The sequence below is a fragment of the Palaemon carinicauda genome, chromosome 7 (assembly GCF_036898095.1).
Source record: "Palaemon carinicauda isolate YSFRI2023 chromosome 7, ASM3689809v2, whole genome shotgun sequence".
Lineage (NCBI taxonomy): Eukaryota > Metazoa > Arthropoda > Malacostraca > Decapoda > Palaemonidae > Palaemon > Palaemon carinicauda.
This window is the reverse complement of record NC_090731.1, coordinates 61,204,433-61,232,270: the sequence shown is the minus strand read 5'-3', so window position 1 is coordinate 61,232,270 and position 27,838 is coordinate 61,204,433. Positions and strand designations below refer to the sequence as shown.

The following is a 27,838-nucleotide window of genomic DNA, read 5'->3' as shown; positions in this document are numbered from 1 at the left end:
TTGACATCATACTGTATAAAATTCAATTAGTGAACATTATCAAGTGCAATAATTTTCTAGTCTCAAACGTGGCACTATATTCATAGACTGAAGTTCCTGGAACAAAAGTTTGCATGCGTATGGTATTCGGATGGAGGAAACATTCGCTGAGGACCTGCAATAGTGGCACCATCCCGAGTAGCCGAGCAAGCCGCAGGAGTTACACACATCCACGTCAAAAGCGTCGGAGGAAATCATCAGGCGTTCCAGAAGGAGCATGCTATCGGCCACGGGAAAATGAAAAAAAAAAATATGTTAAACCTCAATAATCGAGAATTTTTGCTGTAGTCTTTCTAAACACTCATACTGTTTATGGTAAAATTAATAAACTTATTACAATATCAATTGAATTCAAAACAAAATTACTATTATATTAATTTTGACACGTATAAATGATTTTAATTATAAAAAATTTTTCATGTCTCAAATAGAAAGATACTTTCAAGATTATTTTTCAAAGACTGAAAAGCATTACACAAAATTTCTGCAAATTCTCTTAGCATTTACTCTGAATCTTTTAGTTATAAATCCAAAGCTTAAAACTACATATGTATAGTAACACAGATACACAATTGCTGAAAAATTTCAACTTTATATAAAAGGAAAATATCTGAGGTTTGTCTGACAAGGATCGTCAATAAAACAATAAATTAACTCTAGAAAATTACTTCAGCTTAGAGTGATAAAGAAAAAATGATATTATCTAGCTAAAGAAAATGGATGTATTGAATTTGGGGTGGGAGGGTCGTTCAGAGCCGAGGTACAATTTGAAGGAAACCCTTGCGATTCCAATGATGTATGTGTATGAGATTGGACAGCAAAATGGAAGAACAAAAGCAGTAACAGAGGTAATGCAGAAGGCCAAACTATAGGTACAGCTAAGGGGCAAAAGAACACTTCAAAAACTTTATTAAAGCTCGCATTATTCAGATTTCACAAACTCTTTAGGTATCGATAATATTAATGTAAGGAGTGAACGAAAAGTGTGTAGTTTGTGTAGCCTACAATTTTAAAGATATCACACAAAGAAAGTAGTTGTACCTAGCACCATGTCCTATCAGACAATCTCTTTCCATCTCTCCCAGTCGAAGGCCTCCATCGCGAGCACGTCCCTCTGTGGGCTGTCTGGTCAAGACGGCCCGTGGTCCTCGCGACCGAGCGTGCATTTTATCCATGACCATATGTTTCAGTTTCTGATAATATACAGGACCAAAGAAGATGTAACCCTGGAGAGCTTCACCAGTTGTTCCACTGTAGAGGATGTCTTTCCCCTGAAATTAACAAATAGTAAATTAATCAAGAAATAGCTATCATAAACAAGAATTAATTGTCGAGGCTTCAACTTGAATACAGTACCATACTTTGATATATTTAATGCTGATCATATTTCTTGTATATTTTACACTGCAACTCTAGAAAAATGTACTACAAATGGTATATTGGTGCCAATGTTTGCTGAAAATAATGAAGTACTGTACAGTATTCATTTGGGATGATTGAGGAATCAGCTGCATACTAAAAGGTAATAACCGGGGTAATAAAGCAATGGTAACATAATTCTAGGGCTAAACGAACCACCCAGGAGAGCGGCGACGTGGCGAGAGTGGCAGGTAGGAGGGAGAAGGAGAGAGATGGATGAAAAGGAAGAGCAAAGAGATTATTGGGGGGAGATAAGACTCCCAGCTGCAACCGTGGGGAATTTAGGGCATGTAGGTCCTACCCTCAGCAAAATTGTCACTATAAGAATTTCACTTAAAAGTTGTTACCAAGTACTACAAAAAATGTCTAATTACTAAATCAGGGCAAATCCTAAAGTTGAACAGACTTCACCTTGATCTATCAATACATTATACCCAACTACAATAAGTGATGTAAAATACTATTATATAATTTCATTGATCAGAATAAAATTCATACAATTACAGTAGAAGAAAATAGCTTACCTGATAATTAAAGCCATGTCGCACAAGCTCTTCCATGATATCTTTCACTGGAGTCCCACCAAAGGCTGTTCCATACTTGAGATTTCCTCCAAGAGCAGCAGCTTTACTACCCAACAGTTCCATAAGCTTTCCAACAGTCATCCTAGATGGAAAACCATGGGGGTTCATGATCATATCAGGGTATATCCCTTGGTCTGAGAAAGGTAGGTCCTCTTGCTGCACGATCAGTCCAGTTACACCTTTCTGGCCGTGACGGGAGGAAAATTTGTCGCCGATTTCTGGACGACGGGTCTGTCTAAGAAGAATCTTGATCAAATTGAAAGCATCTGGGTCTGTTGAAAGCATGACTTTCTCTACGTAAACAGTTCCTGGTCCTTTATGCACAACGGGTGTGTCCCTAAATTCTACTTTCCTTGTAGGCTTATCATCTGTATAACTTAGTTGAGTCACCGTTGGCATCTGCTTATTAATGAGGACCTGCCTAGGCAATGCAGGGGTACCAACTGCTGCTATTCCATCACTGTCCAGAGTTTCATGCTTCCAAATTGGTTTCTGTTTCCCAGTATCCAAGACTTGCATAAGAGGCCCCTGAACTCTATCAGATGTTTGATTAGCGTACCGTTTGACAGAACACTTTGCATTCCGATATACTATGCAACGACCGTAGCCTCTATCGAGAGACGCCTTGTTTATAACGATGGCATCTTCAATATCGTAACCTGAATAGCTCATAACAGCAACCATCGCATTGTGTCCTGCAGGTAGATGTTCAAAATTGATGAGTTCAATTGTTCTAGTTTTAACTAATGGCCGATGTGGATAGACTAGATTGTACAGGAGCGTATCAATTCTATTTCTCTGGTTGTATCCTATGGTTCCCATAGCTTGCTTACCCATAGCACACTGATAAGTATTACGAGGACTTTGATTATGGTGGGGGTATGGAATGAGCCCTGCACAAACACCCAAGATTGTAAAGGGCTCTATTTCCATATGAGTTGTCTTGGCCTCAATCTCATGCTCATACATGGCAATGTTAGAATCATTTTCTTCATTTACATCCAAATATTCCACAAGTCCTTCATGAAGGAAGTCATCGAAGGACATCAACCCTCGATTCAACTTCCTGATGTGATCCTCAGTCACCGATGACCTGCGACTCTCGACAATGATGTAAGGACGGCACAAACGACCTCCATCTGAACTTATATAAACACATCGATGTTTATTGTGAGGATAAATTGACACAAAACCACTGATAACTCCATTCCTTCTCATTGCACGAAAAACTCGCACAACTTTGCGATGCTCTCTTGTAACACCGATGATATTACCATTGAGAAATACCAAAAACACATCTCTGTTTGACAGTTCTTCTCCTGACAGGAGATTAATATCCTCAACTCCGCAATTAAAAGCTAATTCAATTATAGGCTCAGGGTCCACTTCTGTTGTTATGTGGGTCATGAGAGCTAGATTCTTGACTAAACCACAAGATTCTCCTTCTGGTGTATCTGATGGACAAACCATGCCCCACTGGGAGGGCTGTAAGGATCTGGGACCACTAACCTTACGTGTCTTTTCGAATTGAGAATTCACTCGGGTCATCATGCCAAGAGCCGATATGTAGGACAGCCTCGAGAGAACTTGAGTGACCCCCTGGCGTTCCATTTTGAAGCGCTTGATGGTCCAGTTGCCTGTTGATATTGCTACTTCTAACCCATTAGTGATGGAGTCCTGTCTAGATTGCATATATGATACTGCATCAAACTGAGACACTTTTCCTTTTTTACACAGCATGCTATCAGATTTTTTCTTAATTTCTGCATTAAATTTCTTGAACAAATCTTCAAAAAGGAGGGAGATAAGTGATCCGGCTAACTCTAGCCTCTTATTACCATAATAATCTCGATCGTCCACAATCCTCGTGTCTCCCTGAGCCTCTATGACTCTTCTAGCCATAAGTGCCAAGTATATTGACTTCATTTTGAAATTGAATTTCTCAACAGGAACGTGAGCAAGAATGGTTGTGGCCAACAAATCGCGAGCCTCATCAACCGGGCTCTTCTTTATACCGCGGTCAAAGAATCTCTTTTGACGAACTTTATTGCCAATAAATTTCAGAGCCTGCGTCTGAGTGTAAACGTTCAATCTGGCGCATTCCTCCAATGATGCGGCAAAGGAGGTCATGATACGATCTTCTGTACCTATCATTTGCACAATCTCCTGATCACTTGTAACTCCCATGGCTTTAAAAACGATACAAATAGGAACATCGTCTGTCAGAGTGTTATGCTTCAAATAATACTTCCCATTTTTTATTATGACATTTGTGCGAGACTTCTTTTCATGTGTTGAAGAAGTTACCTGACAAGTTAAACCACCTTTTTTGTCTTCTTCCACAATCATTCTGTTCTTTGAGAGCTGCTCTTGGATAAGGATGACCTGAAAATACAAAAAAAAAAAAAAAAAAAAAGAATTAAATGTAATTTATATTTTTTCTAGCTATACAAACCTGAGTCCTTTAAAATAGGGAAAAGATGTCTGCACAGAGCTGGAATGACCACTGAATTCATTAACGAGGTAGTTAACGACAGGTGGCGAGAGCAGGCGAGAAATCCTGATCCTTCACCTGTCAGAATCATATCACTATTGGCCTTTGGCTCACAACTGAGAGGTGATTGGGATGGGAAGTTCAACTTTAAAGGACTTGAGTTTGTATGCATAAGAAAAATACAAATTACTTTCAAAATATGTTATTTCTTCCTATGCATAAACAAACTTTTCATCCTTTAAATTGCTTGGTGGGTTTTTTTCCCGGTAGTGTCAATCTGCCTGGTCCTCTAAGAAGCTGAATTCAGCAACCTGTCTATCATAAGGATGAATACTATACTGATAGGGCCTGACCTGTCCAAGAAAATTGGTATGTGGTCAAAAGAAAGATCCCTTTCCCTGAAGGGGATAGCAGTCCGGAATAATATACCTTGCGTATGATGATCAATGGGTTGGTATAAATACCACCATCCTTCCCCTTGTTAGAGAAGATCCTACAAACGAATGGATAACTGTAGCTTATCAAAATCAAGTCAGATTCAGCAAATAATACCTCAACTGCTTCATCCGCAATAGTGAGATATTTATCATCTCATATGGGAACTGGGCTGGCTTCGCTACTTGAGCAGCCACCACAGGAACAGGCACAAAAGGTGTAATAGAACTAGTGGGTATACTCCTTTAGGTAGAAGGCTGTGAAGATGGTTTAGCATTTCCACACCCCAACCTTCAACCCCTACTGACAGATTCCTATTAAAGGATAGGGTGGGACCTATACCCCTGACTTTTGTGAGCTCTGATCCTCGCTGGTGCCTCGACCCTTTCAGCTGTCGAGGTGTAAACTTTACAAATCATCTTAAGAAGCTAGAAAATCATGTTCCTTGACACCTCTTTCCTGGTCCTACCAGTGCTAAGGAAGAGTTACTGACATTTAGCCCTGAGGTGTCGGGTTCTCTTCAGAAAGCATCACAGAGCTCTCACGGGACACAAATTCATCTCCACTTGATCCTCACCCGACGCTTCATGTAGAGTGGGGAAGAATAAGGTCTTGAACCTGGGGTCATGTAATGACAGCTTTTGGGTTTTCGCTATAAATCCAAGCACAAAACTAAAAGATACTTCCTTCCACCCCTCAGCATGGGTGACTAAGTAAGAGATCATTCAACTCACCTACTATCTTCACTGATGCTAAGGCTACCAAAAAGACAGTCTTGAGAGTCAGATTTCTGTCTGGCAATCTTCTCAAAGGCTCAAACAGGGTACATGTCAGAGCCTTGAGAACAAGGGTCACGTCCCACTTTAAGAGCTTGAGGTCCCAGGGTGGGCAAGTCAGCTCGAAGCTACTCATGAGATTAGAAATGTTACACTCTCACCAGCACTCACCCCCTGTCATTAGCTACCTCGTTAACCAATTCAAAGGCTGTTCTAGCTCTGCTGAAGACATGTTCCATATTTTAAAGGATGTAAGGTTAATATACGAGTAGGAGCAAAGACATAAAATAAAGGGAAGCCTTTAAACAAGTATGGAAACAAAATCCCTGCCTTGAAAACGTGATACACTATCGCTATTTAATAGGTAATAAGTGGGAAAGAATAAAAGCTAAACATATTTTGGAATTGACTTATGACTATTTTTTTTCATATATGAGTTACAAGTTCTACGGTAGACAAATATAACTGGGAAATAAATTGGAGTAAATACCTAACTTCTAAGTTAAATATTACAAAAATATAGAAATAATATACACCATGTTCCATATACAACTTATGTAAACACATCATCGGAAATACATGTCTGTTTTGTCCTTGCATCACCTATATGTTTTACTTGGGAAACTTTTTGAAGGTTTTAATAAAAGTTGAGTTAATAAAGATCCTTTGTCAGTGTTCTAAAGATTAAGAGTAGTGTTGGGTATAACCCTTCAATGTATATTTAGGCTCACAATAACTACACTCCAATTGGAAGGGAATATTTAGGAGGAAGGTTTAACTTTTTTAGAGCGTTTATATCATTACAGTACTATTTGGTCATAATTTTAAAGAGGAATTGTTACACTATAACATAGAATGTTTGAAAACATTTAGCAAAATTTAAATACAAAACCCTATTACAATTTAGAGAGACTCTTTACAGTATATTATAACAATTTAACTTACGTCAAGTTGCACCTTATACTGTAATGGGTAGATCTGAACCTAATCGTTTTGGAAGTCAAACAGTCTCAACCTGTATTTACCTACTTAGTACTTACTTTTTCTTGACCTTTAATAATGAAGTATCCACCTGGATCATGAGGACATTCATTGTGCTTAGCGAGTTCAGATGGAGTTCGGCACTGGGAAAGGACACAATTTGAGGAACGAAGCATGATTGGCATTCGACCTAAGAAAGGAGATAATAAAAATCTTAAATTTAATCATCATCATCAAAATCATTTTAAGTTACATGTTATCAAAATCTCTTCCATGTTTATTGACTGTAGCACTATTTATGGTGCATAGAATAGTAAAGACCTTGCAAACATCCATTATATTAGTTTGCTTTCTACTGATAAGGCATCTTTATTTACCAATAGTACGGCAATGTCTTTCTTTTTTGTCCACATTTCAGCAATTCTCTTTCTTAACCTTCTCCGGACTCCTGCCTCACAATTAATTGTACCTACAAGGTAAAAGACCAAAATGTTCTCCCTCTTTTACGACCTGCCCATCTACTGCAGAGAGGTTCTCAAATCCTTTATCGTCTCCATTTGAATTAGCTTAGGTTTATAAATCTGGCCCTTGTGACCCAATGCTAGGGATTTGGAGGCCATGCAGTACCCATGTGTAATTGGTGAACCCAAATGTTGCACTAAGGGGTAAAAATTGAGAGATTGGACAGCCAGATGAAAGAAAGGAAGCTTTGGACAGCTAGATGGAAGAAATCACAAGTTTTAAGTAATTTGTATTTTTCCTAACAGTACTTACCTCGAACTACTTTCTTAGGAGTATCTGGGATCTCCTCCCTAACTGACCAAGAATTTTGCGCAGTTCCCACTATCTCTGTTTTCCCTTGTCGGGTCCCTCCGTGGCGGATGGATACGTGCCCTGAGGCAACCCGGGTTCAGCGCGTGGGTGCGCTACTAGGTCTTTGTCGCCAGTAAGCATCTGGTCGTGGCGTAGATAACATCTCGCCGCTCTCTCTCACATCCCGTCTGACCCACCATTGTGTTTCACGTGTTCCCTTTGTGTTTTCCAGTTCATATCCCTTCCTTGTGTTACTTGTGTTGCTTGTGAATTCCCTTATGGAATCCCAACGTCGTTGTTACGGGCCCAAGGCCGGTAAGTCATGCGGGGCATGGCTCTCTAAGTTGAATATTGATCTGCACACGTTGTGCTCCACGTGTCGGGGCAGAGTGTGCTCGCCTACTTCCACGTGTCCGGAGTGTGCGTCCTGGCCGGTACTTCAGTGGACATTATTCGGTACAAAGAAGAAGAAGGCATCGAAGCGGTAGCTGAGGAAGACTAGTCTCGGTTCGCCGTTAACGTCTCCTTCAGCTCCTTTGGAGAGCGGTTCCCCTTCCCCTTCCCCAAACCAGAGTAAGGGACTAGGTAAGTCCGTTGCGGGGAAACAGCCCATTGCTGTTCCCCATGAGTCTAATTTTAATAAATCTATTTGCATTGTGCCTACGCAGACGAGTGTGGAGTCTGCTGTTGTGACGGAAGTGCTTTCTGTAGACAAGGTTCTGGTGCCCGCAGGACCCGTCTCGAGTGAGGACCCGGTGTGGGGGAGGTCAGGAACACCAGCTCCTCTCCCCCCCCCCCATCGTGGCAGTGCTTTTCAGGTACAGCGGTTTCAGGGGGCGATCAAGACAAAGAAAGACGAGTCACGTGCTCTTCAGACCCCGACTCCATTGTGTGGACGGTGCCAAGGACGCCCTTCAGATCACCCATGCAGCAAGAAGAACAGTTTTCTGGCTGGTTTGCCTCACGTGGGTCACTACTCGCGCCTTCCGTTGTGCTACTGCATGATTTCATGCAACCCGTCACCCCGGTAGCACAATTGCAAGCCCCCATGTTGGTGGCAGAGGATTCAGAGGACTCGGATACCTCCTCCTCTTCTTCGTCTTCCTCGGACGTTACCTCGTCCTCCAGCTCTTCATCGTCGGAAGACTCCAGTGACCGGGAGATGAGGAAAAAGAAAAAGAAGTCGAAGAGGAAGAAGTCGAGCTCGAACTCAGGCCCTTCTAGGAAGAAGGCCAAAGTTGCAAAGAGGAAGAGCAAGGTAAGGTAGTTTTTCCCCCTTGCGGGTCGAACAGGGCTCTTGCCGCTCCATTGCCTGCCTCGGCGGCTGCTGGAGCCGCTTACGTGCCTTTGCCCAGTGTCTCTTCGGCTCCATCCACGCTTCGGATGCCGCTGTTGGCATACGCTAACTTTCCCTTGCCCTTGCCCAGCAAGTCACTGGCTCCATCAGTTCAGCGGAGGCAGCTGCTGGCTCAGCCCGGCAGCATTGTTCCCACACCCAAAATCACACCGGCTCCATCCAAGCATCGGATGCAGTCGCTGGCACAGCAGGGCAGTCACTCTCCCCGGATTCCTCCGGGAGGGGGTAGACCCATGATGGCTACCTCCTCCTCGAGGGCTCCATCCGTGATGGAGGCAGCTGCTCCATTGAGCCGGCTGGGATGTCAGGGATATGGATGCTCCCGTGGATCCATCCGTGATCGAGGATACAGCCGACATGGAGGATCAAGTGGTAGCGGACTTCATAGATGCGGGAGAATGTTCACCTGATGAAGTATCCTCTTATAGAAAGGTATTGGCACTGATTCGGCACCACCACAGGCTAGATGAGCCCAAACCGTCCTCAGAGCAGGCCTGGCTTTCGGGTTTGGGTAGGATGGTGGACAACCCGGTACAGCAGAAACCATCCTTGACCCTACCGGTGGCTCCTGACGTGTCCCTGGGCATGGATCACGTCGACTGGTTTGTCTCGGGGCACAAGTGGTCTTCTCTCAGGCGGAGGCCACGTCTCAGGACATCATCAATGTGGCCTCCTGGTTGGACTGGTGGGTGTGCACCTTGGCAGGTTTTCAACTCTCCTACGATCTCTCGGTGCCGGAGAACCAAGCTCTATTGCATGAGCTCATACGTTCAAGGAGGGGCAAAGCCATGAAATATGTTATTTTCATTAGTAAAATAAATTTTTGAATATACTTACCCGATAATCATGTAGCTGTCAACTCCGTTGCCCGACAGAATTCTACGGGAGGGATACGCAAGCTATCACTATACTAGAAGGGGGTGTACTCACAAGCGCCACCTGTGGCCAGGTACTACAGTACTTGTTGTTGACGCCACCTCACTTTTTCCTCGGTCCACTGGTTCTCTATGGGGAGGAAGGGTGGGTCAATTAAATCATGATTATCGGGTAAGTATATTCAAAAATTTATTTTACTAATGAAAATAACATTTTTCAATATTAAACTTACCCGATAATCATGTAGCTGATTCACACCCAGGGGGGTGGGTGAAAAACCAGTGTACAAGACTAAAGGATAGCTAAGTATCCCGTATTTCATATAATCAGTTATCCACAATAACAATGAAATAATAAGTACCTGGTAAGGAAGTCGACTTGAACCGTTACTCTGCCTTTAATAAGATCGTCTTCCTTACTGAGCGCAGCGTTCCTCTTGGAAGGCTGAATCAACTCAAAGGTGCTAAAGTATACAGGGCTGCAACCCATACTAAAGGACCTCATCACAACCTTTAACCTCGGCGCTTCTCAAGAAAGAATTGACCACCCGCCAAATCAACAAGGATGTGGAAGGCTTCTTAGCCGACCGTACAACCCATAAAAAGTATTCAAGAGAAAGGTTAAAAGGTTATGGGATTATGGGAATGTAGTGGCTGAGCCCTCGCCTACTACTGCATTCGTTGCTACGAATGGTCCCAGGGTGTAGCAGTACTCGTAAAGAGACTGGACATCTTTGAGATAGAATGATGCGAACACTGACTTGCTTCTCCAATAGGTTGCATCCATAACACTCTGCAGAGAATGGCTCTGTTTGAAGGCCACTGAAGTAGCCACAGCTCCCACTTCATGTGTCCTTACCTTCAGCAAAGCAAGGTCTTCTTCCTTCAGATGAGAATGTGTTTCTCTAATCAGAAGCCTGAATAGTAAGAAACTGAGTTCTTAGAACTTGGAAAAGAAGGTTTCTTGATAGCACACTATAAGGCTTCTGATTGTCCTTGTAAAGGTTAAGACCTTTTTAGATAGTACCTAAGAGCTCTAACTGGGCAAAGTACTCTCTTCAGTTCATTCCCCACCAAGTTGGACAGGCTTGGGATCTCGAACGACTTAGGCCAAGGACGTGAAGGAAGCTCGTTTAGCAAAAACCGAGCTGCAAGGAACATGTAGCCGTTTCAGATGTGAAAACAATGATCCTGCTGAAGGCGTGGATCTCACTTACTCTTTTAGCTGTTGTCAAGCACACGAGGAAAAGAGTTTTTAATGTGAGGTCCTAAAAAGAGGCTGATTGGAGAGGTTCAAATCTTGATGACATAAGGAACCTTAGGACCACGTCTAGATTCCAGCCTGGAGTGGACAACCGACGTTCCTTTGAGGTCTCAAAAGACCTAGGGAGGTCCTGTAGATCTTTGTTGGTGGAAAGATCCAAGCCTCTGTGGCGGAAAACCGCTGCCAACATACTTCTGTAACCCTTGATCGTAGGAGCTGAAAGGGATCTTACTTTCCTTAGATATAACAGGAAGTCAGCAATCTGGGTTACAGTGGTACTGGTTGAGGAAACTGCATTGGTCTTGTACCAGCTACGGAAGACTTCCCCTTGAGACTGATAGATTCTGAGAGTGGATGTTCTCCTTGCTTGGCAATCGCTCTAGCTGCCTCCTTCGAAAAACCCCTAGCTCTTGAGAGTCTTTCGAAAGTCTGAAGGCAGTCAGACGAAGAGCGTGGAGGATTGGGTGTACCTTCTTTACGTGAGGTAGACTTAGAAGGTTCACTCCTAGAGGAAGAGTCCTGGGAATGTCGACCAGCCATTGCAGTACCTCTAAGAACCATTCTCTCGCGGGCCAGAGCGGAGCCAACCAACGTCAGCCGTGTCCCTTTGTGAGAGGAGAACTTCTGAAGTACCCTGTTGACAATCTTGAACGGCGGGAATGCATACAGGTCGAGATGGAACCAATCCAGCAGAAAAGCATCCACGTGAACTGCTGCTGGGTCTGGAATCGGAGAACAATACAACAGGAGTCTCTAGGTTATCGAGGTAGCGAACAGATCTATGGTTGGCTGACCCCACAGGGCCCAAAGTCTGCTGCAAACATTCTTGAGAAGGGTCCACTCTGTGGGGATGACCTGACCCTTCCGGCTGAGGTGATCTGCCATGACATTCATACCGCCCTGAATGAACCTCGTTACCAGTTAGCTTTCGATCTTTAGACCAGATGAGTAGGTCCCTTGCGATCTAGAACAACTTCCACGAAAGAGTCCCTCCCTGCTTGAAGATGTAAGCCAGGGCTGTGGTGTTGTCAGAGTCCACCTCCACCACTTTGTTAAGCTGGAGGGACTTGAAGTTTATCAAGGCCAGAATAACCGCCAACAACTCCTTGCAATTGATGTGAAGTGTCCTTTGCTCCTGATTCCATGTTCCCGAGCATTCTTGTCCGTCCAAAGTCGCACCCCAGCCCGTGTCTGATGCGTCCGAGAGGAGACGGCGGTCGTGTTTCTGAACAGCCAAAGGTAGACTTCCTTGAGAAGAAAGCTGTTCTTACACCACGCGAGAGAAGACCTCCTCTCTTCGGAAACAGGAACTGAGACCGTCTCTAGCGTCATGTCCTTTATCCAGTGAGCAGCTAGATGATACTGAAGGGGGGGGAGGTGGAGTCTCCCTAACACGATGAACAGGGCCAGCGATGAAAGTGTCCCTGTTAGACTCATCCACTACCTGACTGAGCATCGGTTCCTTCTCAGCATGCTCTGGATGCATTCTAGGGCTTGGAAGATCCTTGGGGCCGACGGAAAAGCCCGAAAAGCTCGACTCTGAAGATCCATACCCAAGGAGACAATGGTCTGGGATGGGACGAGCTGAGACTCCTCAAAATTGACCAGGAGGCCCAGTTCCTTGGTCAGATCCATAGTCCATTTGAAAATCTCCAGACAGCGACGACTTGTGGGAGCTCTTAAAAGCCAGTCGTCTGACGGAGCCGGACACAAGATCATGGTACTGCTGCACAGTCTGTGAACTGTCAACCATGGGCAAGCGAGGAAGTACAGTGACAACCCGAATCTGTCTAGACTGTCTGGGTCGTACAGACAACTCCTTATCGGGTTGCTGAGGTTGCCGCACTGCGTCACAACAAGTCACTTCTGCTGGTTGTTGAACGTCTTCCCCGTGACACATTGACTCCGTACACAAAAAATCCTCTAACAAGGACTAAGCTTGGACTGCATGTCTTGCAACACAGCTCAAGGTCTATGGGAGCAGGTGTGGTAACAGCCGGGATTAGCGACTGAAGTGGAACCATTACCTTCCCTGGAAGCATGTTATGCTTAAATAAAAGTCCATAGGAGGCTACGCAGCTAAAGGCTCCCTCCAAATGACAGAGTCCTCAAGGGAATATCAGAAGGAGGGAGAAAAGAACTTTCTCATCTACAGGGACCATATCCTAGAAAAGCTAAGTTCTCTCAGTGAGGGTTTCACTGGTGCAAAAGCAGCAGACTAGAAGGCAACGTTATGAAACTGCTTGACAGTCTAGTGAGTTGGCAACAACCAAAGATGTGTGACTGAGAAGCATGCGGTAAGGTATGCAGAGCATGTTGTATGCAGAGTATGCTGTATGCAGAGCATGCTGTATGTAGAGCATGTTGTATGCAGAGCATGCTGAATGCAGAGCATGCTGTATGCAGAGCATGTTGTATGCAGAGCATGCTGAATGCAGAGCATGCTGTATGCAGAGCATGTTGTATGCAGAGCATGCTGTATGCAGAGCATGCTGTATGTAGAGCATGTTGTATGCAGAGCATGCTGAATGCAGAGCATGCTGTATGCAGAGCATGTTGTATGCAGAGCATGCTGTAAGCAGAGCATGCTGTATGTAGAGCATGCTGTAAGGTAAGCAGAGCGTGTGCATGGCGTTTAACATTTCTCAGAAATTCCATGACCAGTGCTAGAGTGCTTTATGCATGCTTGCATGGGGTTTTAATATCAACATAATATTTACCTTACATTCATAACTCATGATTCATATTTTTGCCATATTTTGCGATATTGTTAAAAATATATTGCAAGGAATACAAATATATTTTTATAAGTAATACAAATAACCTCCATTATCATAATGTTTGAAAATGGAGGTAAGGTATGCTGAACAGCAGAGTCAGAACGAGCTGGAACAACAATAGTTGTGGTTTCCTCTTCAAGACTCTGTTGAGGGAACACCTGAGGCTCAGTCTGCAAAGGCTGATCAAAGGAAGTAGCAGAAGGTAGGCGCATGGGTGGAGGAGGCTGATTCCTGGCATGAGTGGCTGAACTCAAGGGTTGCGCTTGCTGAGTGGTTGGCGGATGCGCAGTAGCAAGTTCCTGAGGAACGAGTTGAGGTTCCTGCGGTGTGAGCTGAGAGCGAAAAGGTAGTGGCTGCGCAGAACGCAGTAAAAGTCTCGCAAGTTGAGGCTCCTGAGGCGCAAGGCTAAGGTGTTGAGGTGCTTGCCTTGAGGAGGGTTGAGCTCGCTGCAGCGAGAGCTGAGGAGACTGACTCATGGATGGGAGAGGTTGTTGTACCTCAAGCGAGTGTTGCCTCACTGGTGGAACAGCAAGTGGAAGCGGAGGAAGAGAGGTATAAGCCTCCTGTTCCCATTGCTGAGGTTGCCTTAAGGAAGGCGGAGGGAGCTGCACACCACTGGGATCAGTAAACTCATAACGTGGCTCAACATCGTACGCCTGGCAGGCGGTACTGCGGTCAGGCGGAGCGAGCGCAGGCGGAGGGAGCGCAGGCGGAGCGAGCGCAGGCGGAGCGAGCGCAGGCGGAGCGAGCGCAGGCGGAGGCGCAACCTTCTCAGCCCGACACTCACGCATCAAGACCGAAAGTTGTGACTGCATGGACTGCAGTAGAGTCAACTTGGGGTCGGCAGACACTAAGGTCTGCTGAGGTAAAGCCTTAACAGCAGAGATCTGTTGCGGCAGAACCTTACTCCTCTTAGGCGGAGTGCATTCAACTGATGACTGAGGAGAGTCAGAGCTAACCCAATGACTGCATCCGGGTTGTTGAACTCTAACTTCGTACGTCTGGCATAGGTCTGGACTTTACGTTTAAGAGGTCTTGAGACCTGAGACCAGCGTTTTCTCCCCTAAATTTCTTCTGCAGACGAGCAAAATAAGGGCTCAATCGTCTGCGGGTGGGAGTGACGGTCTCGGTAAGACACGCCCGCAACCACCGAGGATACTTCTGTGCGCCGATCAAGGCCTGCTGAACCCTTTTGCCCTTCGACATTGCTTCTCCCCTGGGCTTGGGAGCTTGCAAGAGGTCCCGGACTGGGAGGACGACTGGCGCGCACAGAAGTACCCTCACGCACAACACTGACACACTTTGCGCTAATCACTTATCACTTTGATTTTCTGTTTGCACTTATTTCACTGAACTCGAAACTTTAAGTGGTTTGTACCTGAAACACGCAAATCTATCCTTTCTCAAAAGTTAGTAATTGCGAAAACAGAATTACAATGTAACAGAAAAATCTAATGAAAGATAAATAATTCAGTGGCTGGAAAGAGACTAAACACTAGATCACTCTAGAAACGTTTACCTTCTTCCCCTAAAGAGACTAGGGAGAAGAGCAAAAACGATAACAACGTTACTCGCTTGAATGAAACGTTTATCCTCCTCTTCCTCCCTCCGTCTCTATCTCTCTCTCTCTCTCTTGACTTAGAACCTGAGAGAAGAGCCCAATCATATATATCGTTAAAACATATTATTGTTAAAGGAAAAAACTGAAATATTTCCCAAAATGAAAAGTTCCTTTATTAGGATTAAAACCATTAAGTTAAGAAAGAATGAACAAAACGCTAGACACGGTTACTCTTACTGCAACGTGAAACCGTGAAAATTCTTTCTCTATCGTAACGATAGAGCGCAAGTTGAACGTTCTGAACGTCAACAACTGCAGAGACAAAACAAAACGTTAGTTCAACTTTGAAAACAGTACGAGACTATCAAAGAAATTCTTTCAAAGACATTAAAATAGCATAATATGTTAACAGGTAAAACCGAAATGACGGGCTCAATGTTAATTAACTTCGGTACCAAGAAAAGACCGCCTACTATTAGGAAGGTCGAATATAAACAAATACAGTACCTGTATAAAAATTAATTTTAATAAGTTTATAATAAAAGGAAGTTAATCGAAGAGGCCTATAAGAGGCGGAGAGATATAAAATAAATCTATAACTTTTGTTAAGCAAAATTAAGAAAGAGAGTCTATACTCTCTTAGACACCAACACTTCCGTCTAAGGGAAGGGTCGGCCATTTAAAGGTGAAAGAGAGTTCATACTCTCTTCGTCACCATAATTAATCAAATTAATTCCAAAAGCTAACTAAGCTAATATAGAAGTTTCCAGTATAGCGAATAGCTGCAAATTTTAGAGAAATACTTCACCAAACCGTGAACAATACTCCAAAATCATAAGCGTATCCAAGAACGTCTTGCCGGAAGCACGACAGAGGAAAAAGTGAGGTGGCGTCAACAACAAGTACTGTAGTACCTGGCCACAGGTGGCGCTTGTGAATACACCCCCTTCTAGTATAGTGATAGCTGGCGTATCCCTCCCGTAGAATTCTGTCGGGCAACGGAGTTGACAGCTACATGATTATCGGGTAAGTTTAATATTGAAAATCTTAACGTTCCAGTCATTGACTCAGACAGCAAACTGGATCTAAAGAAGGAGAGATACGGTGCTTAACAGGCTCCCTCGTAGACTCCCCGAACGTGAGGCCAAATTCCTGAAGAATACTCCTATTTGGGGCGAGACCCTGTTCCCCCTACAGACGGTAGCAGAAACCATGGAAAGAGGTGGGAAAACTCAAAGACTCGGCTGAGCCTAGGCAGCCAGCAGCAAGACGCCCCCCACATAGAAGACTGTCTGTGGACGGGGCATACCCGCCTATGCCACCAGCTAGACAGGAGGCCCCCTCCCCTTCCTGGCATCAGTCCTCGCGGCCCTCCCGCAGAGGTGGTGCCCCAGCCCAGGTCTCCTTTAGACAAAAATACTCGGGCTCAAGACGAGGCCGCTCAAACCATCTCCCAAGAAGGAGATAGGAAGAGAGACTTGGACAGCTAGATGGAAGAAAGGAAGCTTTAGACAGCTAGATGGAAGAAAGGAAGCTTTGGACAGCCAGATGGAAGAAAGGAAACTTTGGACAGCCAGATGGAAGAAAGGAAGCTTTGGACAGCCAGATGGAAGAAAGGAAACTTTGGACAGCCAGATGGAAGAAAGGAAACTTTGGACAGCCAGATGGAAGAAAGGAAGCTTTGGACAGCCAGATGTAAGAAAGGAAGCTTTGGACAGCCAGATGGAAGAAAGGAAGCTTTAGACAGCCAGATGGAAGAAAGGAAGCTTTGGACGGCCAGATGGAAGAAAGGAAGCTTTGGACAGCCAGATGGAAGAAAGGAAACTTTGGACAGCCAGATGGAAGAAAGGAAGCTTTGGACAGCCAGATGGAAGAAAGGAAGCTTTGGACAGCCAGATGGAAGAAAGGAAGCTTTGGACAGCCAGATGAAAGAAAAGAAGCTTTGGACAGCCAGATGGAAGAAAGGAAGCTTTGGACAGCCAGATGGAAGAAAGGAAGCTTTGGACAGCCAGATGGAAGAAAGGAAGCTTTGGACAGCCAGATGGAAGAAAGGAAGCTTTGGACAGCCAGATGGAAGAAAGGAAGCTTTGGACAGCCAGATGGAAGAAAGGAAGCTTTGGACAGCCAGATGGAAGAAAGGAAGCAGGAATGGAGGAATAGTATTGGGCAAAAATTAAGTGCAGCTAAAGATCATAGAGACACTGGAAAGACTCTTACGTAATGCCTACAGTGCAGGATATGGGGTGCACTAACGACACTACCTACCTATGGGATATCCCCAATTGCTCATGTTACATATATCAAGCATTTTAAATGTCTTTCTTCAGGTGTAGATTCTGCAATTCAGAGCACATCTGGTGATGCCATCTGATACATTTAGTTCAAAGTCCAGAATTTACCCTGTAAGAACTGTTACCCGGCATCTCGCAGTGATATTCTGGTCACTAAAACATGATGTCCCATTGATTGCATAAAAATGTTATTTTCATTAGTAAAATAAATTTTTGAATATACTTACCCGATAATCATGTAGCTGTCAACTCTGTTGCCGACAGAAATCCACGGTCGGGATACGCCAGCGATCGCTATACAGGTGGGGGTGAACACCACAGCGCCATCTGTGGTCAGGTACTCCAGTACTTCTTGTCAACACCACCTCAATTTTTTCCTCGGTCCACTGGTTCTCTATGGGGAGGAAGGGTGGGTCAATTAAATCATGATTATCGGGTAAGTATATTCAAAAATTTATTTTACTAATGAAAATAACATTTTTCAATATTAATCTTACCCGATAATCATGTAGCTGATTCACACCCAGGGTGGTGGGTGGAGACCAGCATACATGTTAACAAAGAAGCTAAGTATCCCGTATTTTATTTTATTAGTTATTCAAAAATAACATAAAATAAATAAGTACCTGGTAAGGAAGACGACTTGAACCATTACTCTGCCTTTATTAAATACGTCTTTCTTACTGAGCGCAGCGGTCCTCTTAGGATGCTGAACGACTCTTAGGTGCTGAAGTATAAAGGGCTGCAACCCATACTAAAGGACCTCATCACAACCTTTAACCTCGGCGCTTCTCAAGAAAGAATTGACCACCCGCCAAATCAACAAGGAAGTGGAAGGCTTCTTAGCCGACCGTACAACCCATAAAAAGTATTCAAGAGAAAGGTTAAAAAGGTTATGGGATTATGGGAATGTAGTGGCTGAGCCCCCGCCTACTACTGCATTCGTTGCTACGAATGGTCCCAGGGTGTAGCAGTTCTCGTAAAGAGACTGGACATCTTTGAGATAGAATGATGCGAACACTGACTTGCTTCTCCAATAGGTTGCATCCATAACACTCTGCAGAGAACGGTTCTGTTTGAGGGCCACTGAAGTAGCCACAGCTCTCACTTCATGTGTCCTTACCTTCAGCAAAGCAAGGTCTTCTTCCTTCAGATGAGAATGTGCTTCCCTAATCAGGAGCCTGAATAGGTAAGAAACTGAGTTCTTAGACCTTGGAAGAGAAGGCTTCTTGATAGCACACCATAAGGCTTCTGATTGTCCTCGTAAAGGTTATGACCTTTTTAGATAGTACCTAAGAGCTCTAACTGGGCAAAGTACTCTCTCCAGTTTGTCCCCCACCAAGTTGGACAGGCTTGGGATCTCGAACGACTTAGGCCAAGGACGTGAAGGAAGCTCGTTTTAGCAAAAAACCGAGCTGCAAGGAACATGTAGCCGTTTCAGATGTGAAAACTATGTTCCTGCTGAAGGCGTGGATCTCACTTACTCTTTTAGCTGTTGTCAAGCACACGAGGAAAAGAGTTTTTAATGTGAGGTCCTTAAAAGAGGCTGATTGGAGAGGTTCAAATCTTGATGACATAAGGAACCTTAGGACCACGTCTAGATTCCAGCCTGGAGTGGACAACCGACGTTCCTTTGAGGTCTTAAAAGACCTAAGGAGGTCCTGTAGATCTTTGTTGGTGGAAAGATCCAAGCCTCTGTGGCGGAAAACCGCTGCCAACATACTTCTGTAACCCTTAATCGTAGGAGCTGAAAGGGATCTTACGTTCCTTAGATGTAACAGGAAGTCAGCAATCTGGGTTACAGTGGTACTGGATGAGGAAACTGCATTGGCCTTGTACCAGCTTCGGAAGACTTCCCCTTTAGACTGATAGACTCTGAGAGTGGATGTCCTCCTTGCTCTGGCAATCGCTCTGGCTGCCTCCTTCGAAAAGCCCCTAGCTCTTGAGAGTCTTTCGAAAGTCTGAAGGAAGTCAGACGAAGAGCGTGGAGGTTTGGATGTACCTTCTTTACGTGAGGTAGACGTAGAAGGTCTACTCCTAGAGGAAGAGTCCTGGGAATGTCGACCAGCCATTGCAGTACCTCTATGAACCATTCTCTCGCGGGCCAGAGCGGAGCCAACCAACGTCAGCCGTGTCCCTTTGCGAGAGGCGAACTTCTGAAGTACCCTGTTGACAATCTTGAACGGCGGGAATGCATACAGGTCGAGATGGGACCAATCCAGCAGAAAAGCATCCACGTGAACTGCTGCTGGGTCTGGAATCGGAGAACAATACAACGGGAGCCTCTAGGTTATCGAGGTAGCGAACAGATCTATGGTTGGCTGACCCCACAGGGCCCAAAGTCTGCTGCAAACATTCTTGTGAAGGGTCCACTCTGTGGGGATGACCTGACCCTTCCGGCTAAGGCGATCTGCCATGACATTCATATCGCCCTGAATGAACCTCGTTACCAGCGTGAGCTTTCGATCTTTTAACCAGATGAGGAGGTCCCTTGCGATCTAGAACAACTTCCACGAATGAGTCCCTCCCTGCTTGGAGATGTAAGCCAAGGCTGTGGTGTTGTCAGAGTCCACCTCCACCACCTTGTTAAGCTGGAGGGACTTGAAGTTTATCAAGGCCAGATGAACCGCCAACAGCTCCTTGCAATAGATGTGAAGTGTCCTTAGCTCCTGATTCCATGTTCCCGAGCATTCCTGTCCGTCCAAAGTCGCACCCCAGCCCGTGTCTGATGCGTCAGAGAAGAGACGGCGGTCGGGTTTCAGAACAGCCAAAGGTAGACTTCCTTGAGAAGAAAGCTGTTCTTTCACCACGTGAGAGTAGACCTCTTCTCTTCGGAAACAGGAACTGTGATCGTCTCTAGCGTCATGTCCTTTATCCAGTGAGCCGCTAGATGATACTGAAGGGGGGGAGGTGGGGTCTCCCTAACTCGATGAACAGGGCCAGCGATGAAAGTGTCCCTGTTAGACTCATCCACTACCTGACTGAGCATCGGTTCCTTCTCAGCATGCTCTGGATGCAATCTAGGGCTTAGTATATCTTTGGGGCCGACGGAAAAGCCCGAAAAGCTCGACTCTGAAGATCCATACCCAGGTAGACAATGGTCTGGGATGGGACGAGCTGGGACTCCTCAAAATTGACCAGGAGGCCCAGTTCCTTGGTCAGATCCATAGTCCATCTGAGAATCTCCAGACAGCGACGACTTGTGGGAGCTCTTAAAAGCTAGTCGTCTGACGGAGCCGGACACAAGATCATGGTACTGCTGCACAGTCTGTGAACTGTCAACCATGGGGAAGCGAGGAAGTACAGTGACAACCCGAAGCTGTCTAGACTGTCTGGGTCGTACAGACAACTCCTTATCGGGTTGCTGAGGTTGCCGCACTGCGTCACAACAAGTCACTTCTGCTGGTTGTTGAACGTCTTCCCAGTGACACACTGACTCCGTAAACAAAAAATCCTCTAACAAGGACTAAGCTTGGACTGCATGTCTTGCAACACAGCTCAAGGTCTATGGGAGCAGGTGTGGTAACAGACGGGGTTAGCGACTGAAGTGGAACCATTACCCTCCCTGGAAGCATGCTATGCTTAAATAAAAGTCCATAGGAGGCTAAGCAGCTAAAGGCTCCTCTCCAAATGACAGAGTCCTCAAGGGAAAATCAGAAGGAGGGAGAATAGCACTTTCTCATCTACAGGAACCATATCCGAGAAAAGCTAAGTTCTCTCAGTGAGGGTTTCACTGGTGCAAAAGCAGCAGACTAGAAGGCAACGTTATGAAACTGCTTGACAGTCTAGTGAGTTGGCAACAACCAAAGATGTGTGACTGAGAAGCATGCGGTAAGGTATGCAGAGCATGCTGTATGTAGAGCATGCTGTAAGGTAAGCAGAGCATGTTGCATGGCGTGCGGCTTATGCTGCATGGGATGAGGCTCATGCTGCATGGGATGAGGCTCATGCTGCATGGTATGAGACTCATGCTGCATGGGATGAGGCTCAAGCTGCAAGGGATGAGGCTTATGCCGCATGCGTTGAGGAGGATGCCGCATAGTATGAGGCTCCTGCCTCATGGGTTGAGGCGGTTGCCGCATAGCATGAGGCTCCTGCCTCATGGTTTGAGGAGGATGCCGCATAGCATGAGGCTCCTCATAGCATGAGACTCCTGCCTCATGGGTTGAGGAGGATGCCGCATAGCATGAGGCTCCTGCCTCAAGCATGAGGCTCCTGCCTCAAGCATGAGGCTCCTGCCTCAAGCATGAGGCTCCTGCCTCATGGGTTGAGGAGGATGCCGCATAGCATGAGGCTCCTGCCTCATGGTTTGAGGAGGATGCCGCATAGCATGAGGCTCCTGAGAGGTTCCTGCCTCAAGAGTTGCGTCTGCCTCAAGGGTTGAGGAGGTAGCTGCGCAGAGAGAGGCTCATGCTGTGAAGAATGCGGTTGCTGCATGCGTTGAGGCGGCTGCCTCATAGCATGAGGTTCCTCAAGAGTTGAGGCTCTTGCCTCAAGAGTTGAGGTTCTTGCCTCAAGAGTGGAGGTGGCTGCCGCAAGAGTTGAGGTTGCTGCCTCAAGGATGGTGGAGGTTGCCGCAGCGCAAGAGGTTGCTGCCTCGAGGATGGAGGAGGTTGTCGCAACACATGAAGCTCCTGCCTCAAGGGTAGAGGAGGTTGCTGCAAAGCATAAGGCTCCTGCCTCAAGTGTTGAGGAGGTTGCCGCATAGCAAGAGGCTCCTGCCTCAAGGAAAGTGGAGGTTGCTGCACAGCGCTGGTATCTGGCAACTCCCAATGCGGCAGCTCACGCGTGGAGGTAGGTTGAGGAACCTCAACATCATACGTCTGGCAGGGTGGACTGCGCAGAGGTGGAGTTGAGGCGGCTGCCTCATGAGCGCTAGCAGGAGGAGGTGTGCTAACCTTCTCTGCCTGAAACCCCTGCATCAACACCGCAAGCTGAGACTGCATTGTCAGCAGCATAGACCACTAGAGTTTAAGAAAGACAACAACAAACGGAGCTACTGTCCGTTGAAACTGAGGGTCTAAAACAGCTGGTGCGGCAACAGACGGAGTTACTGTCTGTTGCGATACCACCTTGCCTCTCTGGGAGGTGTGCAGTTGTCGTACTGCAGCAAGTCCGAACTGACCCAGTGCTAATGGCACCACCTAGGAGTTGGACTTGCGCGGAAGGGACCGACTTGCACTTAAAAGCTGCAAGATTTGGTCCATGGTTTCTGCGAGAAACCTCTTCCGCAGACGAGGAATAAAAGGGCTCTCTCGTCTTTGTGTGGGTGGGGTGATCACGTCGGCTACGTGAGTTGGTAACACCCGAAACCACGGAGGGAAACGTCTGTTCGTCGATCAAGGCCTGCTGAACCCATAAGTCCTTCGACATTACTTCTCCCCTGGGCTTGGGAGCTTGTAAGAGGTCCCAGACTAGGCGAACAACTGGCACGAACAGACGAACCCTCGAACGCAACACTGTAACACTTTGCGCTTATCACTTTATCACTTTTGATTTTCTGTTTGCACTTATTTCACTGAACTCGAAACTTTAAGTGGTTTGTACCTGAAACACGCAATTCTATCCTTCATTAAAAGTTAGTAATTGCGAAAACAGTATTACAATGTAACAGAAAAACATAATGAAAGATAAATAATTCAGTGGCTGGAAAAGAGACTAAACACTAGATCAAATAAACTACGTTTAAAATCTCTCACCGCATAAAGCCTGAGAACAAGAATAAAACTCTAGAAACGTTTACCTTCTTCCCCTAAAGAGACTAGGGAGAAGAGCAAAAACGATAACAACGTTACCCGCTTGAACGAAACGTTTATCCTCCTCTCTCTCCCTCCGTCTCTATCTCTCTCTCTCTCTCTCTCTCTCTTGACTTAGCACCTGAGAGAAGAGCCCAATTATATATATCGTTAAAACATATTATTGTTAAAGGAAAAAAACTGAAAGATTTCCCAAATAAAAAGTTCCTTTATTAGAATTAAAACCATTTAAGCTAAGAAAGAATGAACAAAACGCTAGAATCGGTTTACTCTTACTGCAACGTGACACCGTGATAGACTCTCTCTCTATCGTAACGATAGAGCGCAAGTTGAACGTTCTGAACGTCAACAACTGCAGAGACAAAACAAAACGTTAGTTCAACTTTGAAAACAGTACAAGACTATCAAAGAAATTCGTTCAAAAACATTAAAATAGCATAATATGTTAACAGGTAAAAACGAAATGACGGGCTCAATGTTAATTAACTTCGGTTCCAAGAAAAGACCGCCTACTATTAGGAAAGGTCGAATATAAACAAATATTAAAATTAATTTTAATAAGTTTATAATAAAAGGAAGTTAATCAAAGAGGCCTATAAAAGGCGGAGAGATATAAAATAAATCTATAACTTTGTTAAGCAAAATTAAGATAGTCTATACTCTCTTCGACACCAACACTTCCGTCTAAGGGAAGGGTCGGCCATTTAAAAGTGAAAGAGAGTTCATACTCTCTTCGTACCAAAATTAAATCAAATTAATTCCAAAAACTTGCTAAGCTAATGATATAGCTTCCTGAATAGCGAAGGCTAAACTCTAGAGCAAATACATCACCAAATCGTGAGCAATAACTCCAGAATCAACAGCGTATCCATGTAGGTCTAGCCGGAGGCACGACAGAGGAAAAATTGAGGTGGTGTTGACAAGAAGTACTGGAGTACCTGACCACAGATGGCGCTGTGGTGTTCACCCCCACCTGTATAGCGATCGCTGGCGTATCCCGACCGTGGATTTCTGTCGGCAACAGAGTTGACAGCTACATGATTATCGGGTAAGATTAATATTGAAAAATGGAATTATAACAAATACAAGTTGATATCAAAGATAACTTTGTTTACTGTATTCCAGGAGTGACAGCACTTTTTCTTTAAAACAAAAACTAATATTTGATAAAGAATATTGTAAGCCTATAATTGTGATGATTCAAATGATTTAGTTCCTGAAAATAAAATATATTCCAAGAGTTTACCAGGTGTGAGAAACATATACAGTAGATTGTAATTAAGTACCTTTTTAGTTTTAAATATTCCCCTTTACATCTCTGCTCTCAAACAGAGGCTTTATGTCAGATTTCTGTATAAATAAACTACTTAATCCCAGCCAGTGTTTCACCAGTTTCTATCAAACCATGACCAGGAAAACCCACGACACCTATTAACTTCACCTTGCTTTCAATGATTTTCTGTCTACTTCCATCCATTCTATTCTTCTTGAAATTAAACATGAAAATGTAAAAGCAAATCATACGAACAATTCTTATTCCAACTAATGAAAATTTGTGCTGTAGATAATCTGCCTCAAAATCAGTATGGCGATAACTTAGTCACTCAAAGAAAAAAAGAAAAAAAAGTCATACCTATTGGGATATCCTTTCTAAATATTCGATGATCACCTCTCATGTATTCTACATCAACCATAATGGGGGCTGAGTATGTTATGTCCCGAAGCCGGCATTCATGAGGGGATGTTTTGTCCGATATGTTAATCCCCTCTTCAATATTGGGGTTTTCAACTCTAACATTTTTATACCTGTAGCAAAGAAAAATTAGTTACTTCAACATAATCCATTATCTTGATCAAAACAGTATCTCATTAAGAAGTACTATACAGTATAATACAGTATTCTACGCAAAATATCTAAACATTTAACCAATAGTAAACTCTCATGTTCTACTTACTTAACATAGAAAAGTGGCTCCACATCACTAGTTATTTTACTGTTAGCTTTCACAATGTTTTTGATGTCCACATTTACAAAGTAGTTGAAGGAGTCAATATGTTGTTTCACTAAGCCCTTAACACGTAGAAAAGCAGGAACCAACTTCCATTTGTCCTGAAATATAAAACAGGTTTTAAATAGGAAATAAGAATTTACATTACAAAAAATAACTTAGTTTTTATTTTTCTACTTTCCCCTGTTGAAGCCCTTGGGCTTATAGAATTTTGCTTTTCCAACTAGGATTGTATCTTAGCTACGACTAATAATAATAGATCCCAACCTATCAACAAGGAAAAGATATGTAAAAGTTGAAAGAGGATGAACAGAAAAAAGAAAGAAATTGGGAATAGGGGTAAAGTAGAAAGTTTAAAATATGAGGGTTCATCTATGGTGCAAAAAGAGGCCCGAACAAGACACTCTACAATCTCTTATCCAATTGATTCAATGCGAAGCTTATCTTGAATTGACGTGTGCTGACACATTTTGGGTCAAAACACTACTGCTCACCTAAACTGACCTAAAACATCCTGGACTTACTCAATGTGCTTTGAAGTATCTGAATGGTGCATAGGTAAAGTGGTAAATTATTGGTGTTATGAACTTTTTTAATAATTATTGCAAGCAGAAATCCATGGTATTAAAGTTAAAGTTATGGTTGGTCAACTAGCATAACTGAAAACCTACGGTCATCAATTATGTTCGTAACCCTTAAAAAATATACAGTGTATCAGTCTAATTGCATGGTATTTAAATTGATTCTTTTAAACTTTGTTGTTTCTGCCAGTCATCATCATAAAAAAACAGTCATCTTAATAAAAAAAAAAAACGTTGCTACATTAGTAGGCGGTCTACCTGCGTGTTTCTACTTTAGTAGGCAATCTACCTTTAATATTCTATTCTATATGACAATTTCCAGAGTGGATGGTAATGAGAGTTGACAATACCAAATGTTATTGGGCCTCGTTCTCAGCTACGGTTCTTGTTTTTGCTACGCTACGGCTCGCTGCACTTGCAAAATTAAAATTACATCACTGCTCCTATGTTCTGGCAAGCGGTACAAGTTGAGCTGCATTTGTAAACTGCGTTGGTCATCATTTCGGGGTTATTTTTTCACTTTCACATGAGCAACTGCCTACTAAAATAAACAAGGCGGTCGATCTCACATATTTTGGTAGATCAAGTATTGCACGGTAGACCTACTATAGTAGCACCAGAAAGTCACCGTAATTAAAACCCAGTAATAGTAATGAAACACAGTCAAAACACTAGAGCTTTTGTTTGCCAGGACTTCCGGGTGCATAGAAAACGTGACTTTCCATCCCTTTTTCTATGGAGTTGTTTGTAACAGTGTTTATTGCATTACAAATACCTCCTTACCTAATTGAGCTCATGATTCATTAGTTTTTACTCTGCTGTATGCTCACAATTAGTTATTATCTTATTGCAGAACATGTTTCGCTATGTGCGTTAGCCGCATGGGCTAGTATTTTGGTGGTAATTATCAATAATACAAACTTAGTATTTGATTACCTTGGTTATTATTACCCAGCGATTCATGGTTATGGGTTTAAAGAATGTACCAGTGATGATTTATTGAAATATGCTGATTAGAATAATTTTGGTAAAATTGTGTAAATGTAAAATAAAACCAGCAAAGAATGACCAACAAAATGTTTATGACAAAATAGTAAAGTCTACAGTAAGAAAAAGTTCTAAGGCATAAGGCTGCGTTGACATATCATAAGTAATACTGCAGTATTCTATCTTATGCAAGCCTACTAGTAGATCATAAAAGCAACACTAAACTACTGGTTCTTTACCAATAGTCTACCCTATATCTAAATACTCGGTTTTATTATCGTTACGGGCGGGACAAACTTTCCTACTAATAAACAAAAAAACAGGTGTTCCTTGGAAAAAAAAAAAAAAAAAAACGGACGTTTTATTTTCAGTTTGAAATGTCCTGTTCGTGAGTATAACCTTACCATAAACTCAAAAAACTATTCACTAAGCTATTTACAATACAAGGACAAAAGTTTGGAAGATTACATTCATCCTCATGAAAAAGTATTGCATTTCTCATCATGCTAGCTTAGTATAATACTAGTTAGGATTTAATTAGATCTTATCTAAAGAATACCTCACCTCGATAGCTCTCACAGGTTCGCCTATGACACTCGGATCTACATTACCCCATTCGGGGATAACATTTCCAGGAACTGTCTCCCCCATTATTCAATTATTTATCAATTCTTTTGTAGTGAAGTCGTCATTTACGATAAACTAGAGTAATTCGGTGATACAATTCTTGTTTCATCAGCCAACACATTGACAAATTTTCGGCTTCACTTAATGTACAGTAGCAGTAGTAAGAGTTCGTAATCTTTGTAACGGCTCTCTGTCTACGTTTCTTGTTC

The 27,838-nt window shown here is 43.8% G+C and overlaps 1 protein-coding gene across 1 annotated transcript; it reads right to left on the bottom strand.

Moving 5' to 3' along the window:
• Polr3B (RNA polymerase III subunit RpIII128) lies at positions 1-27,794 on the bottom strand. Its single transcript, XM_068376694.1, has 7 exons — positions 27,567-27,794; positions 25,381-25,535; positions 25,059-25,231; positions 6,788-6,918; positions 1,983-4,427; positions 1,081-1,310; positions 1-259 (listed from the first exon to the last, which is right to left on the bottom strand). Exons 1-7 carry the CDS (start codon positions 27,651-27,653, stop codon positions 40-42), a joined length of 3,441 nt encoding a protein of 1,146 aa, XP_068232795.1. The 5' UTR covers positions 27,654-27,794; the 3' UTR covers positions 1-39.
• Between the last annotated feature and the right edge of the window lie 44 nt (positions 27,795-27,838).